Here is a 14,114-nt window from a genome sequence, read left to right on the forward strand (position 1 = left end):
AGATCATCTCTGCCCGGTGCCTTCCCTGGTCTCAGACTCCGGATCGCCCTCAGTACTTCCTCAACAGCTGGTACCTCAGCCAGCCACTCACAGGGGGTGACCTCTTCCAATATTTGAGGCACCGCAGCCTCAGCAGGGTTATCCCCACTTTGTGCCATGATGTTTTCCTGGCTGAGAGATTTTCCCTCCCCCAGGACCTCACAGAAATGCTCAGCAAATCTGCAAACCAGTTCCTGGGGGTCGGAGATTGGATCACCGTTTTTTCCTCTAATGATGGTAATAGGTGTGGCGCTGCAGGTTACTTTTTTGATGGAGTTAAATAGTGATTTGTGATCGCGGGCCACTGAGGCAGACTCCATCTCCTCAGCAACCCGCGACCACCACCCATCCTTACAGCGCCTTACGGCTCTCCGAACCTCCGAGCGAAGGCTGCGGTAAACCTCCTCATTCTCTGACGTGGGATGCTGTAGGCGATGAGAGTGGGCCTGTCGCTTTTTCTCAATTAACCTGAACACCTCCTCCGTCAGCCAGGGTTCCCGGGGAGGTCTGGACCGCGTACCCAAAGCAGCCATTGCAGCTGCAGACTCATACAGTTGACCCACAGACTCACACATACTCACACACAGACACACACAGACACACACAGACTCACACACAGACACCCACATACTCACACACAGACACCCACATACTCACACAGACTCACACACAGACACACACATACTCACACATGCACTCACACAGACTCACACATACTCACACACAGACACACAGACACACACAGACACACACAGACACCCACAGACTCACACAGACACCCACATACTCACACACAGACACCCACATACTCACACACAGACACCCACAGACTCACACAGACTCACACACAGACACACACAGACACACACAGACTCACACAGTCTCCCTGGCGGGGGGTATTGCGTGTTGCGAGTGTTCACGACGCGCCCGCCCCTCAATGGCAGCGTGTGCGGGTTACATGACGTCACGCCCTGCCAAATTAGATGACGTCACTGCCGCCCTCGCCGCCGCCGTGACGTCATACGCCTCGTTGGTGGCCACAGGGATATTTTGGCCGACGGACAAAGGGCGCGAACGAACGCGGCCCGCTGTACCCTGGACGCGCCGTGCGTGAGGGAGATGAGCACGGAGGTGGCTTCGCTGAGACCCGCGTGAGTAGCCTGCGTGCGCGATTGTATTTATTTGTGTTGTCGTGAGCATTTGCTGAGGAGGAGGTGAGAATTTGTTTTGAGAAAGCGGAAGGCCGAAGGCTTCAAGCGTAGGCCTTAGGCTTTGAGGTGATTTAGTCGTCACGCCGTGGTCTATCCGCTGCTGGATGGATGTGTAACACACGTACGTTGCGTGTGTGTGTGTGTGTGTTGTTAACGATCTTATTCGGCTCCGGCGTAGAAACTAAACGCGAGGCGATTCCGTCGCTCCGTCTCCACGGAGGTCTCGCGGCCTTCCAACCCCCCCACCCCCTCTCCTCACCATCAATCGCCTACCTCGGCTCCCCCCACCGATGTCGCTATTCTTTAAATCTTCCCTTCGTGTCGTAATTTCGCGCGTGGTAACGCGACGATTTTGTGTGTAACGAATGTGTTTGCGTAATTTTAAGGAGACACGAGGGGAGGTTTTCGTGGAGTTTGTGCGAGAAGTCGCGGCTGTTGGTGGTGACGCCAACGGCTTCGCCATTTTAAGTTTCACTTTTACACCCGGAACGGCTGTTGTTGTTGTATCCACATCTTAAGATTTAAATGTTATTTCTACTTTATTGTTTTATATTCATGAGTGTGTGTGTGTGTTTGTGTATGTAGTGTAGTGGGGAGCGGTAGTGTAGCGGTTAGCGCGTTGCGCTATGAACCTGGTGACCCGGGTTCGATTCCCGCTCACGGCTAACACCCAGTGACGATTATCTGAACCGGTCCTGGGCCTCCCCTAGGTCGACTCAGCCTTAAATGAGTACCTGGTGCGGTGTGTAAACATCGCCACTGGGGAGACAAAGGCGGTCGGGCGTGGTGCTGGCCACCCACCCCCTCGTGTACCGCTCTGGCCTTCATAGGTGCTCGCTAACAGCACTTGCCCCTACAGTCTGTTAAGGCTATACGGGGGATCTTTGTCTTTGTAGTGTAGTGTTCCGTGTTGTGTGATGAGCTCCCCCCTACTTCTCAACTGTTGTATTCATCCCGACCTTGCGATTTAAATGCTCAATAGCTACATTTTTATCCTTTCTACATTATTATTGTCGTATATTCATAAGTGTGTGTGTGTATGTAGTGTGGTGTTCCGTGTTATGATCTCCCCCAGACTTCTCAACTGTTATTGTATTCATACCTTGCGATTTAAATGTTCAATAGCTACATTATTGTTATCTTATATTCATGGGGGTGTGTGTATCTACATCTAGTGGAGTGTTCCGTGTTGTGTGATGATCTCCCCCCGACTTCTCAACAACCCGCGTCTCGCCAGCTTGGTGAAGTATATCCATAATACAGTTTTTTATTGTTGTGGCTTTGCTTTCCAACACACCAGTGTGCTGTACTAGTAACGAATTGGCATTTTATATTTACGTGACAAACCTTACTAATTGGTGGTGGCGGGTTTAACGACGCATTTATTTTTACGCTATCTAACCCAAAAAAACACTATTATGGATATAAGTCGCGAAAGCTTACGTGTTAAATTGGTGAAGTATGTACGTTGAACTTCTTTACGCACTAATCGGAGGTTCGGGGAAGGGCAACAAACTAGGAGTCTCTGTGAGTCTATGGGTCTCTGTGTGTGTCTGTGGGTCGCTGTGTGATGTTGTGGGTCTCTATGTGATGTTGTGGGTCTCTGTGTGAGTCTGTGGGTCTCTGTGTGAGTCTGTGGGTCTCTGTGTGAGTCTGTGGGTCGTCTGTGTGAGTCTGTGGGTCTCTGTGTGAGTCTGTGGGCCTCTGTGCGAGTCTGTGGGTCTCTGTGCGAGTCTGTGGGTCCCTGTGAGTCTGTGGGTCTCTGTGAGTCTGTGGGCCTCTGTGCGAGTCTGTGGGCCTCTGTGCGAGTCTGTGGGTCTCTGTGCGAGTCCGTGGGTCGTCTCTGTGTGAGGCCGTGGGTCGTTTCTGTGTGAGGCTGTGGGTCGTCTTTGTGGGTCTCTGAGGCTGTGGGTCTCTGTGTGAGGGTACGTTGAACTTCTTTCGCACCGTCCGTAGCCAACTGTGCTAATCGGACGTGCGGGGGGTGTGTGACAACAAACTAAACACAAAAAGCTGTTCCAAATAAATTAGTTTTCAATCTAGATGATGTAAAAGTGCAGCCCCCCAGTGGCTATGCTGGTTGATCAAGCCACCACGGTCCCACAGGTGTGGGGGAGACCCCTATCCAGCAAGTGGATTGACAACAGGGCCTGTTAGAGCTACATGTCCTGTACTATGTAGTTACGTTGTAATGTAACTACACCCACGAACGAATAACATCAGCAGTGAGTGATGGGTACACATTTAGCTTGCTGACAACATTGCCAGGCGCAAGAATAGAATACACGTGTACCATAATCTATGATGACACGTGTCTACCAAGGAAAGCCTTTAAAGCCTCAATTGTTTCGAAAGGGTCCTGAAAAGTCTTAAGTGGGGATTCGATGTTGATGTGTCATATTCGTATTTATATTTTCCACAGCGACAGTAATGATAGTTTTGAGTTATGTGTAATACGTAGCTGTCAACCCTACGGTTTATCTGTATTTTTGTACAGGAAAATAAAATTTTCAGGTCCATACGGCGTTCAGCCGTTTCAATACGGACTTTGTGGGATGGACGTTGAGATTTATAAAGGCACGGGTGACCAATAAAGTCTGAATTGGTCTGTGATAAGGTAGGCACTGATAAGGATTGACAGGTATGATAATATAATTTAGTATCGTTATCACAAAGGTACGGTCCATGCCAGTTAATATCAGCAGTGCACCAGCATTGATGTATTAGACTGCTGACGAAACACTGAATGTCGAAACTTCTCCATAGTTTGCTTGTGTCTAATCAATGCTGCCGAAATCATACACTCCCAGACGGCCACGTGGATGATCTGTTGTAAGATGTTTTTATTTCAAGATACGGATTTGGAGCAGTATACTGTTTTCCACAACAACGCTAATGATTATTTCGAGTTATGTAATTGCCACGGAGTTATTTGTAAGGTTACTTCTCAGCATCGAGATGTTGCTTGGCCAATACCAGTTGCAGTGTGTGCTTATGCTGTAAAATGTTTTATCTGTGGGAGGAAAGCCATGTTAGAACAGTTTGAGAATGTAAAAACGTCACGCAGAAAGGTGAATCGAACCCAAGGGCCCTTCTAGGTTTATGGTCACAAAAGCAAACACATTCCTGCGGAGGGAGCTGGTAGGAACGTTGGGTTGCTCGGTCAATGGCCAGGGTCAACGGCGGCGTGGTGTATTCCGCAAATATGGCCGACTGTGAGGGCGGGCACAAGCCGGCGTGAGTAGGTTAAACGTTGAGTTTTATAAGGGCACCACGGGGTGACCAGCCCCTCCCCACCCAGCCCCACCCCTCCCACCCTCCCCACCCAACCCCTCCCCACCCAGCCCCTCCCTGCACGACGGACGGACACAATAATTCCCTGTGGGCTGGTGTAACCAGGAGGTTCCTACCAGTAAAATATATCCTGTATCTCTGGGAAATTTTTGGCAGGATAAAGATGGTGAAAGAATAAGAATAGGCTTCACCCTTTTTGCCGATGAAACAGGAGGTGTTCAGATGTTCAAACACCAAATCAACGCGCCTATTGCAAGGCATCGCACTTTCTTGTGGCAAAACATCTAAACAAACGTGCTCTGATAATATAGTGGTACCGCGGTATACGTCGTTAATTCGTTCCAGAAGGTAGGACTTATACCGAAAATTACGTATACCCTTCCATTAAAACTTCAGGAAGCTGAAATTCTGGGGTTTTTCTCTTTTCTGTCTTTTTCTTGACTTGGACCTGGTTGAAGCTCACCAGGTTTGAGTTTTACTAAAAACCTGTCCATTGAAGTTTGTTTTTGCCTTCTAAGAATGTTCCTGAAGTGTGACATTTTCTGGTCATTCCACACAATACTGTTACGGCTTGTTAGAGTCGTAACAGTATTGTGTACGCGGGGACTCATCCCGACCCATACAAGTTCTAGCAAGCGCGTCATATCCCAAGCAAACCCAGCTTAAATATATGCTGCCAAGCGTGGTGGTGCTCATTCAGACGCTGTCTTTCCGACAGACCTGTTCTTCACCTGAGGACGGCTGCTTGCGTTGTGGCCGAAACGTCGTGAGAATTGTATTTTATTATGTTTTATTTTTATTATTTTATTATTTCCCTTCTACGTGACTTTACCGAAAGAACCAAGAAGACAGTAACTAATTGGCACGTCTTGTTTACGTGACAAACCATTACGGAAAAAAAATCTGACCCGCGACTACTGGACATCAATGACAAAGGGCTTTATATGAATAAATATTCTGATTCTGAATTGGCTGTGGCAGGCAGCGACGAGTTTAATGACACATTTATATTTCCGCCATCTAACACAAAAAACCCTTGGTTATGGACTTTATAGTAGTGTAATATGTTTTGACGGTGTCTCTCCGCGCTGTGCGTGGTGGTGGTGGATGGATGCAGGCGGCGGAGCAAGTGGGACGAGGCGGGTACCAGCGATGATCGGGTCCCGTGTGCGTTGGAGGCCGCCGCCGCCGCTGCGGCGCGCATCAACAACATGCTGATGGCCAGGGGGAAGCTCAAGGCGCCCGCCAACGTGAGCGTGAAGACCGGCAACGACACGGTGCGGGCTCCAGCCACAACGTCTTTGTCGTCATCGTCAACGTCACCGTCATTCTTAGCCCACGATCAATCAGGCCACTTCAACACGTAGGCTTTTGCGACCAATATCATCCATAATACAGGTTTTTTTGGGTTAGGTCGCGTGCTATTCTTCAGGAACGCAACTTCCACATTATAGGAGAACACAATGTCTCGCACCAGCGTGTAGCAGAGGTCGCAAACGGGTTTTGATTCCTTACCCGTACCCGGCCGCACCAGGGTCGCAAACGGGTACCCGTACCCTATCCGTACCCGGCCGGGTAGGGTACGGGTATCGGGTACCTGATTGCGACCTCTGGGATGAAGCTATGTTGCAGGCGCGGGTGGATTGATTCTAGGAACTTGAATTGTGAGAAGAGACAAGACGTTGGGAAATGAGTGACAAACGGTTACTCACCAGTGACTCACGGCCTACCCGTACCCGGCCGCACCAGGGTCGTAAACGGGTACCCGTACCCGGCCGGGTACGGGTAGCCGGGTATCGGGTAGGGTACGGGTATCAGGTACCCGGTTGCGACCTCTGGCGTGTAGTGATGGCCACTGATGGTGTGTGTGCGCGCGTGTGTGCACTTGTGCGCATGGGGAGCGGTTAGAGCGCCGCGCTATGAACCCGGCGACCCCGGTTCGATTCCCGCTCACGGCCAACGCCATTGACGAATATCTGAACCGCTCCTGGGCCTTCCCTAGGTCGACTCTGCCTCAAATGAGTACCTGGTGCGGTGTGTAAACACCCCCACTAAAGACAACAAGGGCAGTCGGGCATGGTGCTGGCCACCCACCCCCTCATGTACCGTTCCAGCCTTCATATGTGCTCCCGAACGACACTTGCCCCAACAGTCTGTTAAAGGCTATACGGGGGATCTTTGTCTTTGTGTGTGCAGCAGGTTATTGCCGGAATGGCGAAGTCGTCCCATGAGAAGGTGCAGGTCAACCTGGACATCAACGACATCCCTGCCGCAAGTCGCAACAAGATCACCCTCGTGCAAGTGCAGGAGGAGGTACTAACGACGACAATGATGTAAAGTCACGTAGAAGGGAAATAATAAAATAATAAAAATAGAACACAATAAAATAGTTACATGCTAATTTCTGACTTTAACATCCTGCTAATTCTCTCACATTAACACAGCTTATTCAATGCTAAATTCTTCTGTTGATATGTAAACTCCTTTGTCAAGGCGCTCTTCTCCTCTGACCCAGCTTAAAATACGCTGCCAAGCTTAGCAGTGTTCATTGGAGCGCTGTCTTTCACACAGCTCTGTCTTCACCCGAGGAACGGCTGCTTGTGTTGTGGCCAAAATGTCGATTGTTTTATTTTTTATTTCCCTTCTACGTGACTTTACCGAAAGAACCAAGAAAAGATGAATCCCTGCAGTCACGAAAGAAGCTTTAAATCGAAACTTGTCTCTTGTATTTGCAGATAAGTAAGCAGACAGGCACAGTGGTGTCAACCAGGGGGCGCTATATGACTCCGGAGGAAAAGGCAGTGGCTTCTCCCGAGTAAGTTGGCTACTTAATAATGAACTTGCTCATAGGGCTGCACGGGAGCTTCGTGGTAACGCTTGTTCCTTGCAGCAAGAAGGGCCCAGGTTCGATTACCGAATCTGGCGGCTTTCTGTGTGGCGGTTGTAAGTTCTCTTCCCGTGTTCGACACAGCGTCGGTGTGAGCGTGTGTGTGTGGATTGTGAGTGCGGTGTGTGTGGATTGTGAGTGGTGTGTAGTAAATATTGCCGCTACTGGGGAGACAAAGGCGGCTGATCGTGGTGCTGGCCGCCCCCACCCCCCTTCGTAGGTGCTCGCTTAACGGCACTTGCCCCTACAGTTTGTGAAGGCTATACGGGGGGGGGATCTTTGCCTTGGTAACCTGCTGTGTCACCTGTTGTGTTACCCATGAGTCTTCAATAATGAAGCAGAGGTCGCAACTGGGTACCCGATACCCGTACCCTACCCGCTACCCGTACCCGGCTGGGTACGGGTACCCGTTTGCGACCCTGGTGCGGCCGGGTACGGGTAGGCCGTGAGTCACTGGTGAGTCACCGTTTGTCACTCATTTCCCAACGTCTTGTCTCTTCTCACAATTCAAGTTCCTAGAATCAACCCACCCGCGCCTGCAAGATGTCTTCATCCCAGAGGTCGCAATCGGGTACCTGATACCCGTACCCTACCCGTACCCGGCTGGGTACGGGTAGCCGGGTATCGGGTAGGGTACGAGTACGGGGTACCCATTTGCGACCCTGGTGCGGCCGGGTACGGGTAAGGAATCAAAACCCGTTTGCGACCTCTGTAATGAAGGCTTTGTTGACCGCCACATGAGCAGCGTCCTTCACATGGACTCATCAATAAACGTCGATCATTGTTCACGCTATACCTTGCGCGTGTAAGAATTCATCGCGTGTGAATTTTACAGACGATATTCTAATGCTAAACATGCGCTAATGAAGAACAACGCCGTACAAACGAGGTTGACGCCCCTTGCCTGAGGGCCGTGGTTCTCTTTCATCAGTGGTGCAGGATACACGCGGCATCTGTTAGGGGGATGCCTTTGCTCATGCGGAGTCATGGAGCAGTGCTACTTTTTCTTGGTTCTTTCGGTAAAGTCACGTAGAAGGGAAGTAATAAAATAATAAAAATAGAACATAATAAAATAATTTTCACGACGTTTCGGCCACAACGCAAGCAGCCGTCCTCAGGTGAAGACCAGGTCTGTCGGGGAGACATTCAGACGCTGTCTCCCCGACAGACCTGTTCTTCACCTGAGGACGGCTGCTTGCGTTGTGGCCGAAACGTCGTGAGGATAATTTTATTATGTTTTATTTTTATTATTTTATTACTTCCCTTCTACGTGACTTTACCGAAAGAACCAAGAAGATGAATCCCTGCAGTCACGAAAGCTTTAAATCGAAATTCAGTGCCTGCTTTGTGCGTGTGCACGAGCAGTTCTGAACACGTCTGTTGTATATTCCTTGCACTTGTTTCACACCCCGTACATAGCCGACCGTGCTAATCGGAGGTGCGGGGGGGGGAGCAAGGACCGCAAACTAAACACACAAAGCATCTAAAGGCGGGTGAACACGTGCGCTCGGCAATACACCTGCTGTTGCTTGGGCTCTCTCTCTCTAGCCTCGACCATCTGCTCGGACATAAGTGTGTCCGTGAAGCTTGTTTAATTGGTTCAACTTGAGGTTTGTGTTTTAATACTCTTAGTTCTTTCGGCAAAGTCACGTAGGTAAAAAAATTAAATTAAAATTAATAAAAATAAAATAATAAAATCACGACGTTTCAGAGGCAACGTCACAGCCAGATTTGCTGCACCTTGATGCTGCAAATCTGGCTGTGACGGTCCCACCTGATGATGGAGACTTGTGTTGCCTCCGAAACGTCGTGATTTGATTTTATTATTTTATTTTTATTAATTTTAATTTCATTTTTTTACCTACGTGACTTTACCGAAAGAACTAAGAGTATGAATCCTTGCAGTCACGAAAGCTTCAAATCTAGAATTTGTGTTTTAATCTTGTGCAAATCGTTCATTTGTTGACAGTGACCAGCCACTTCACCTTCATATCAAGGGGAGCGGCGCGGATAGTGTGAGCTGTGAGTACCAGAATGCATGTAAACTTCTTTCGCACTGCTCGTAGCCAACCGTGCTAATGGGGGATGTAGCCCCGTCTGCACCGTTTCACCACCACACTTGCTCCCACTTTGTAATGCTGCCCCCTTCATTTCTTTCCCCAAGCTCTTGAAACAATAATAACCTTGGTCATTTCAAATAACGTGTTAACTCTCAGAAGGGAACTAATAAAATAAAAGAAAAAAATTCTCACGACGTTTTGACTGCAACACAAGCAATCGTCATTAGGTGTGAAATCCACAGCAAGAAAATGTTCACACCTGATGATGATTGCTTGTGTTGCAGTCGAAACTTCGTGATCATTTTTATTGTTTTATATGTATTTTTTTATTATTTTCCTTCTACTTGACTTTACCGAAAGAACCAAGAATATGAATCCCTGCAGTCACGAAAGCTTTAAATCAGTTACACTATGAGGTCTCTTTTACCAGTGGCAAAATATAGTAGTAGGTTTTTACCCTTTTAAACTGGTACAAAACTGACACCTTTATATGAAGACTCATGGGTAAAAGGTGTCAGTTTTGTACCAGTTTAAAAGGGTAAAAACCTACTACTGTACTTTAAATCAGTGTTAACCCTTATGACCCCATCACCTTGATCTTGTACGTAGTTTTTCATGACCGACGGGACGGTTCACTATTGAGTTCTTTTGTTGTGAGGTCGTCTCGGTGTAGTCGTGTCAGAACCGTGAAGCCCTCCACCACCCGACCAAAAAAAATGTATCGGCGCAAGTTAATTCGTTTTGTCTTGGACGGCGCTGTTCGATGCTGGCCGCTTGACATTTTTTTTGGGCCCGCGCTCGGCAATCGTGTTTTTAAAAATGAAAAAAAGTAAGAGACGCATTGGGGAGCAGCATTTTTATTTTTGCCAGGTAAGGCCCCACAGCTACCGAATAAACCTGGTGATCACAAGTGGCTTATCATCGTGTGGAAATATATAGCAGGCAAATTACTCTAAACCCTTGGTGATGTTGATTCAAAATGTGGAGGGATAAAACGGAAGGGCCCGGAGAAAAAGCCACACGACCACAGAGAGAGTGAGAGACACGCAAACTCCAAATATACAGCAGCAGGCGTCAGGGTCGGGATCGAACCCACGTCCTCCTGTGTACCAGGCGAGGTAGTTAACATCTCCTAGCCACAGTGATGATGATGATGAGAGAGACACGCAAACTCCACATACAGCAGCAGGCGTCAGGGTCGGGATCGAACCCACGACCTCCTGTACACCAGGCGAGGTAGTTAACATCTCCTAGCCACAGTGATGATGATGATGAGAGAGACACGCAAACTCCACATACAGCAGCAGGCGTCGGGGAACGGGATCGAACACACGACCCTCCTGCATTACCAAGTGTTGGCTTTTCGTTTATTGATGGCTGTTGCGCTTGTGCCAAACTTTTTATCGGCCTGTGGGGGGGATGGGGGGGGAGGTGAGGAGGGTCTAGAAGGTGGAGCGCCGTGAGGTTTTGGCGCTCCTGCCGATACTGCCCTCCCAGATCAAACAACGGCGGTGACACGAGATGCCTCACACCCTGAGTCCGTGGGTTTGGTGCACTAACACTCACCTACAGCGCACTGACACTCGCCTACAGCGCACTGACACTCGCCTACAGCGCACTGACACTCGCCTACAGCGCACTGACACTCGCCTACAGCGCACTGACACTCGCCTTCAGCGCACTGACACTCGCCTACAGCGCACTGACACTCGCCTACAGCGCACTGACACTCGCCTTCAGCGCACTGACACTCGCCTACAGCGCACTGACACTCGCCTACAGCGCACTGACACTCGCCTACAGCGCACTGACACTCGCCTTCAGCGCACTGACACTCGCCTACAGCGCACTGACACTCGCCTACAGCGCACTGACACTCGCCTACAGCGCACTGACACTCGCCTTCAGCGCACTGACACTCGCCTTCAGCGCACTGACACTCGCCTTCAGCGCACTGACACTCGCCTACAGCGCACTGACACTCGCCTACAGCGCACTGACACTCGCCTACAGCGCACTGACACTCGCCTACAGCGCACTGACACTCGCCTACAGCGCACTGACACTCGCCTACAGCGCTGCACAATGCCGGTGCGTACTGGCATCGCGGCCTCCGCGTTTGCTCAATTTGAAAATGGGCCTGCAAAATTTACTCTGGGGATTACACGCGGATTCATCTCGCCCGCCCCCCCCCCCTACCGAAACCGCTGCGGACTGTGAGACTGAGGCCGTGACCTTGAGGCCGTGACCTTGAGGCCGTGACCTTGAGGCCGTGACCTTGAGGCCGTGACCTTGAGGCCGTGACCTTGAGGCCGTGACCTTGAGGCCGTGACCTTGAGGCCGTGTGACTGAGGCCGTGTGACTGAGGCCGTGACCGTGAGACATCGCGTCCCTTTCTTGGTGACGATCGCCCTGCGCTCAACGACGAGTGGCGTGAATACCGAGTGTGCTACATCAGTGTTCTGCATTTGCGAGGTCCGGGGCCGCCACCAACAGGCCCCTGGGTGACCTTTAGTGAGGCCCATGACGTGACCCCCCCCCCCCCCCCCCGACAGTACACAAATGTGAAAACACCACTTGTGTAGGCAGTGTGGCGGCCCTCGCACTGATGACGTCTTATCGTCGAAAGTGGCCCCCCCCTCTGAAAACTTACACTACGACATTATGAATAATAGATTTGTATACTTTTAAACTGTTTTTTTGCTTTGGTTTTCTACTGGGCAATACTTTGCTCAAAACGGTCCAGTTTTTTCTCAATGCATTCACACTCTTGGTCTTAGTTGGAAAGTGTTATAATAGAGTAGCAGCAGCAGCATACCAATGTGTGTTTACACTAACGTTTTCAATTGGTTTACATTATACAGCTCTGACCGATTATACATTTACATATGCACAAATGACGAGACAAAAAATCCCCGGTATAGCCTTATTGCCAACATGTGTGAAGGCGGACACCACATCCGGTCGGCATCGTCTCCCCCGTGGCAATATTTACACACCGCACCAAGCGCTCGTTTGAGGGCAGGCCCAGGACCGGTTTAGATCATCGTAAGCTGTGTTGACCTTGAGCTGGAGTCGAACTCTCGTCGCCGAGTTCGTTAGCGCAGTGCGAACGCTCTACTTCGAGCAACTCCCGACGCCCATCCGATGGATCGTGAGAGGAGTCCGCACAGAGTTGCGATGTTTCACCGGTCCTCTCCGAACGCCGTACACTGTCTCGCACCGGCGCGTGGTGGTGGTGGTGGCCACTGACGGCGTGTGTGTGTGCATGTGTGTGCGTGTGTACGAGTGTGTGTGCCCATGGGGTAGTGCAGCGGTTAGCACCGATTAAAATTCCTCGCCGAGCTGAACTCGCCGGCGTTCAGATCGGATCTCATCTCGTCTTGTTTTTGTTTTCCTTGCCGTCCCGCAGTGGCCGTGCGGATGATCAACGATAAGATCGACGCGTGGGTGCGCGGGAACGGCCTGTACGAGCGCGTGTCCCTGTCCGACCCCGGCGTCGCCGGCATCAGCACGACCTCCCAACCGCCGCCCCCCCCGTGCGGCTTTGCGGCCGAAGCTGTGCCCACGTACCCGCCGGCCGCGGCGATGGCGGCGGGGGCGACGTCCGGGATGCTGTACGCGCCGCCGACGCCGCTGCCGACCGTCGGCTTTGCATCGCCCGCCACGGTCAAGACGCCGGCGCCTGCCTACCATCCGGCGCCTGCCTACCACCAGCCGCCGATGCCGGTGGTGCCGCAGGCGGCGCCGGTTGCGTACTCCCACCCGACGGGGAATGCGTTCGCCCCGCCGGCGAGTTACTCGGCACCGCCGTCCGGCTTCCGCATGTCCACACCGCTCGCTCAGCTGCAGCCCGGGGTACGTGAGCCAGATGTTAACTGCCTCGCCTGGTATGCAGGAGGTCGTGGGTTCGATCACGACGCTAGCACCTGCTGTGTATTTTGAGTTTGCATGTCCCCTCTCCCAGTGGTTGCATGAACAAAAAACTAAATGCAAAAGCAATTCTCAAGAAATTAGTTTATCAGTGTTGGTGATATTTAAAACGCGTAACTGGTCGGCTCTGAGGAGCGCAACGTCTCTACGCCCCGTCAACAAAGGGGGAGCAGCAGAACTACACAAACTCTCTCCTGATGCCCTCTCATCGTGGCCAGCAGATCTCAAAGTTGGGCATTTAGTTCCCGAACATATTGCCATCGTATGTGTAATGACGACTTGTCACACTTCTCTTGAGATGGAACTTTATTGAAGACTAGTTCACTTGATAATCAGGTGGAGATCCCCACTGCAACAGCCCCGAGTCTCCCGCGCATCTCTCCCTTGTACACCGACACGAGGTCACGCCCCCAATCTCGATCATTCTCGCTGACTCTGGACGCTCGCTCCACCCACAGACTCCACCGTCCTCTTGCGTCACCTGACCACGCTCCCTTCTCGAACATTCCCGTAGCCACCAGTCCCTACGCACTCACAACTGATTACCTCCCGTGGCCACTACTAGTCCCCTCACAACGCATGCAGGCTCTATTGTCACTACATATGTAAGAATTAAAATAGAATAATTCTCATCATCGTTGTCGTCCTCATCATCTTCGGGCCACGGTCTCCCGTCACCAGGTCTCGCGG

The 14,114-nt window shown here is 50.8% G+C and overlaps 1 protein-coding gene across 2 annotated transcripts in view; it reads left to right on the forward strand.

The window, feature by feature from the left end:
• Positions 1 to 1,066: 1,066 nt before the first annotated feature.
• LOC144950785 (KH homology domain-containing protein 4-like) overlaps positions 1,067 to 14,114 on the forward strand; it is a 39,172-nt gene continuing 26,124 nt past the window's right edge. For both annotated transcript variants that reach the window (XM_078880874.1, XM_078880875.1), the window contains exons 1-6: positions 1,067 to 1,190; positions 5,662 to 5,821; positions 6,741 to 6,857; positions 7,280 to 7,359; positions 9,401 to 9,453; positions 12,904 to 13,349. In XM_078880874.1, coding sequence (XP_078737000.1) covers positions 1,159 to 1,190; positions 5,662 to 5,821; positions 6,741 to 6,857; positions 7,280 to 7,359; positions 9,401 to 9,453; positions 12,904 to 13,349 — 888 coding nt within the window. In that variant the 5' untranslated portion in view covers positions 1,067 to 1,158. The remainder of the gene's footprint in view (positions 1,191 to 5,661; positions 5,822 to 6,740; positions 6,858 to 7,279; positions 7,360 to 9,400; positions 9,454 to 12,903; positions 13,350 to 14,114) is intronic.

The sequence above is a fragment of the Lampetra fluviatilis genome, chromosome 59, assembly GCF_964198595.1.
Source record: "Lampetra fluviatilis chromosome 59, kcLamFluv1.1, whole genome shotgun sequence".
Classification (NCBI taxonomy): Eukaryota; Metazoa; Chordata; class Hyperoartia; order Petromyzontiformes; family Petromyzontidae; genus Lampetra; species Lampetra fluviatilis.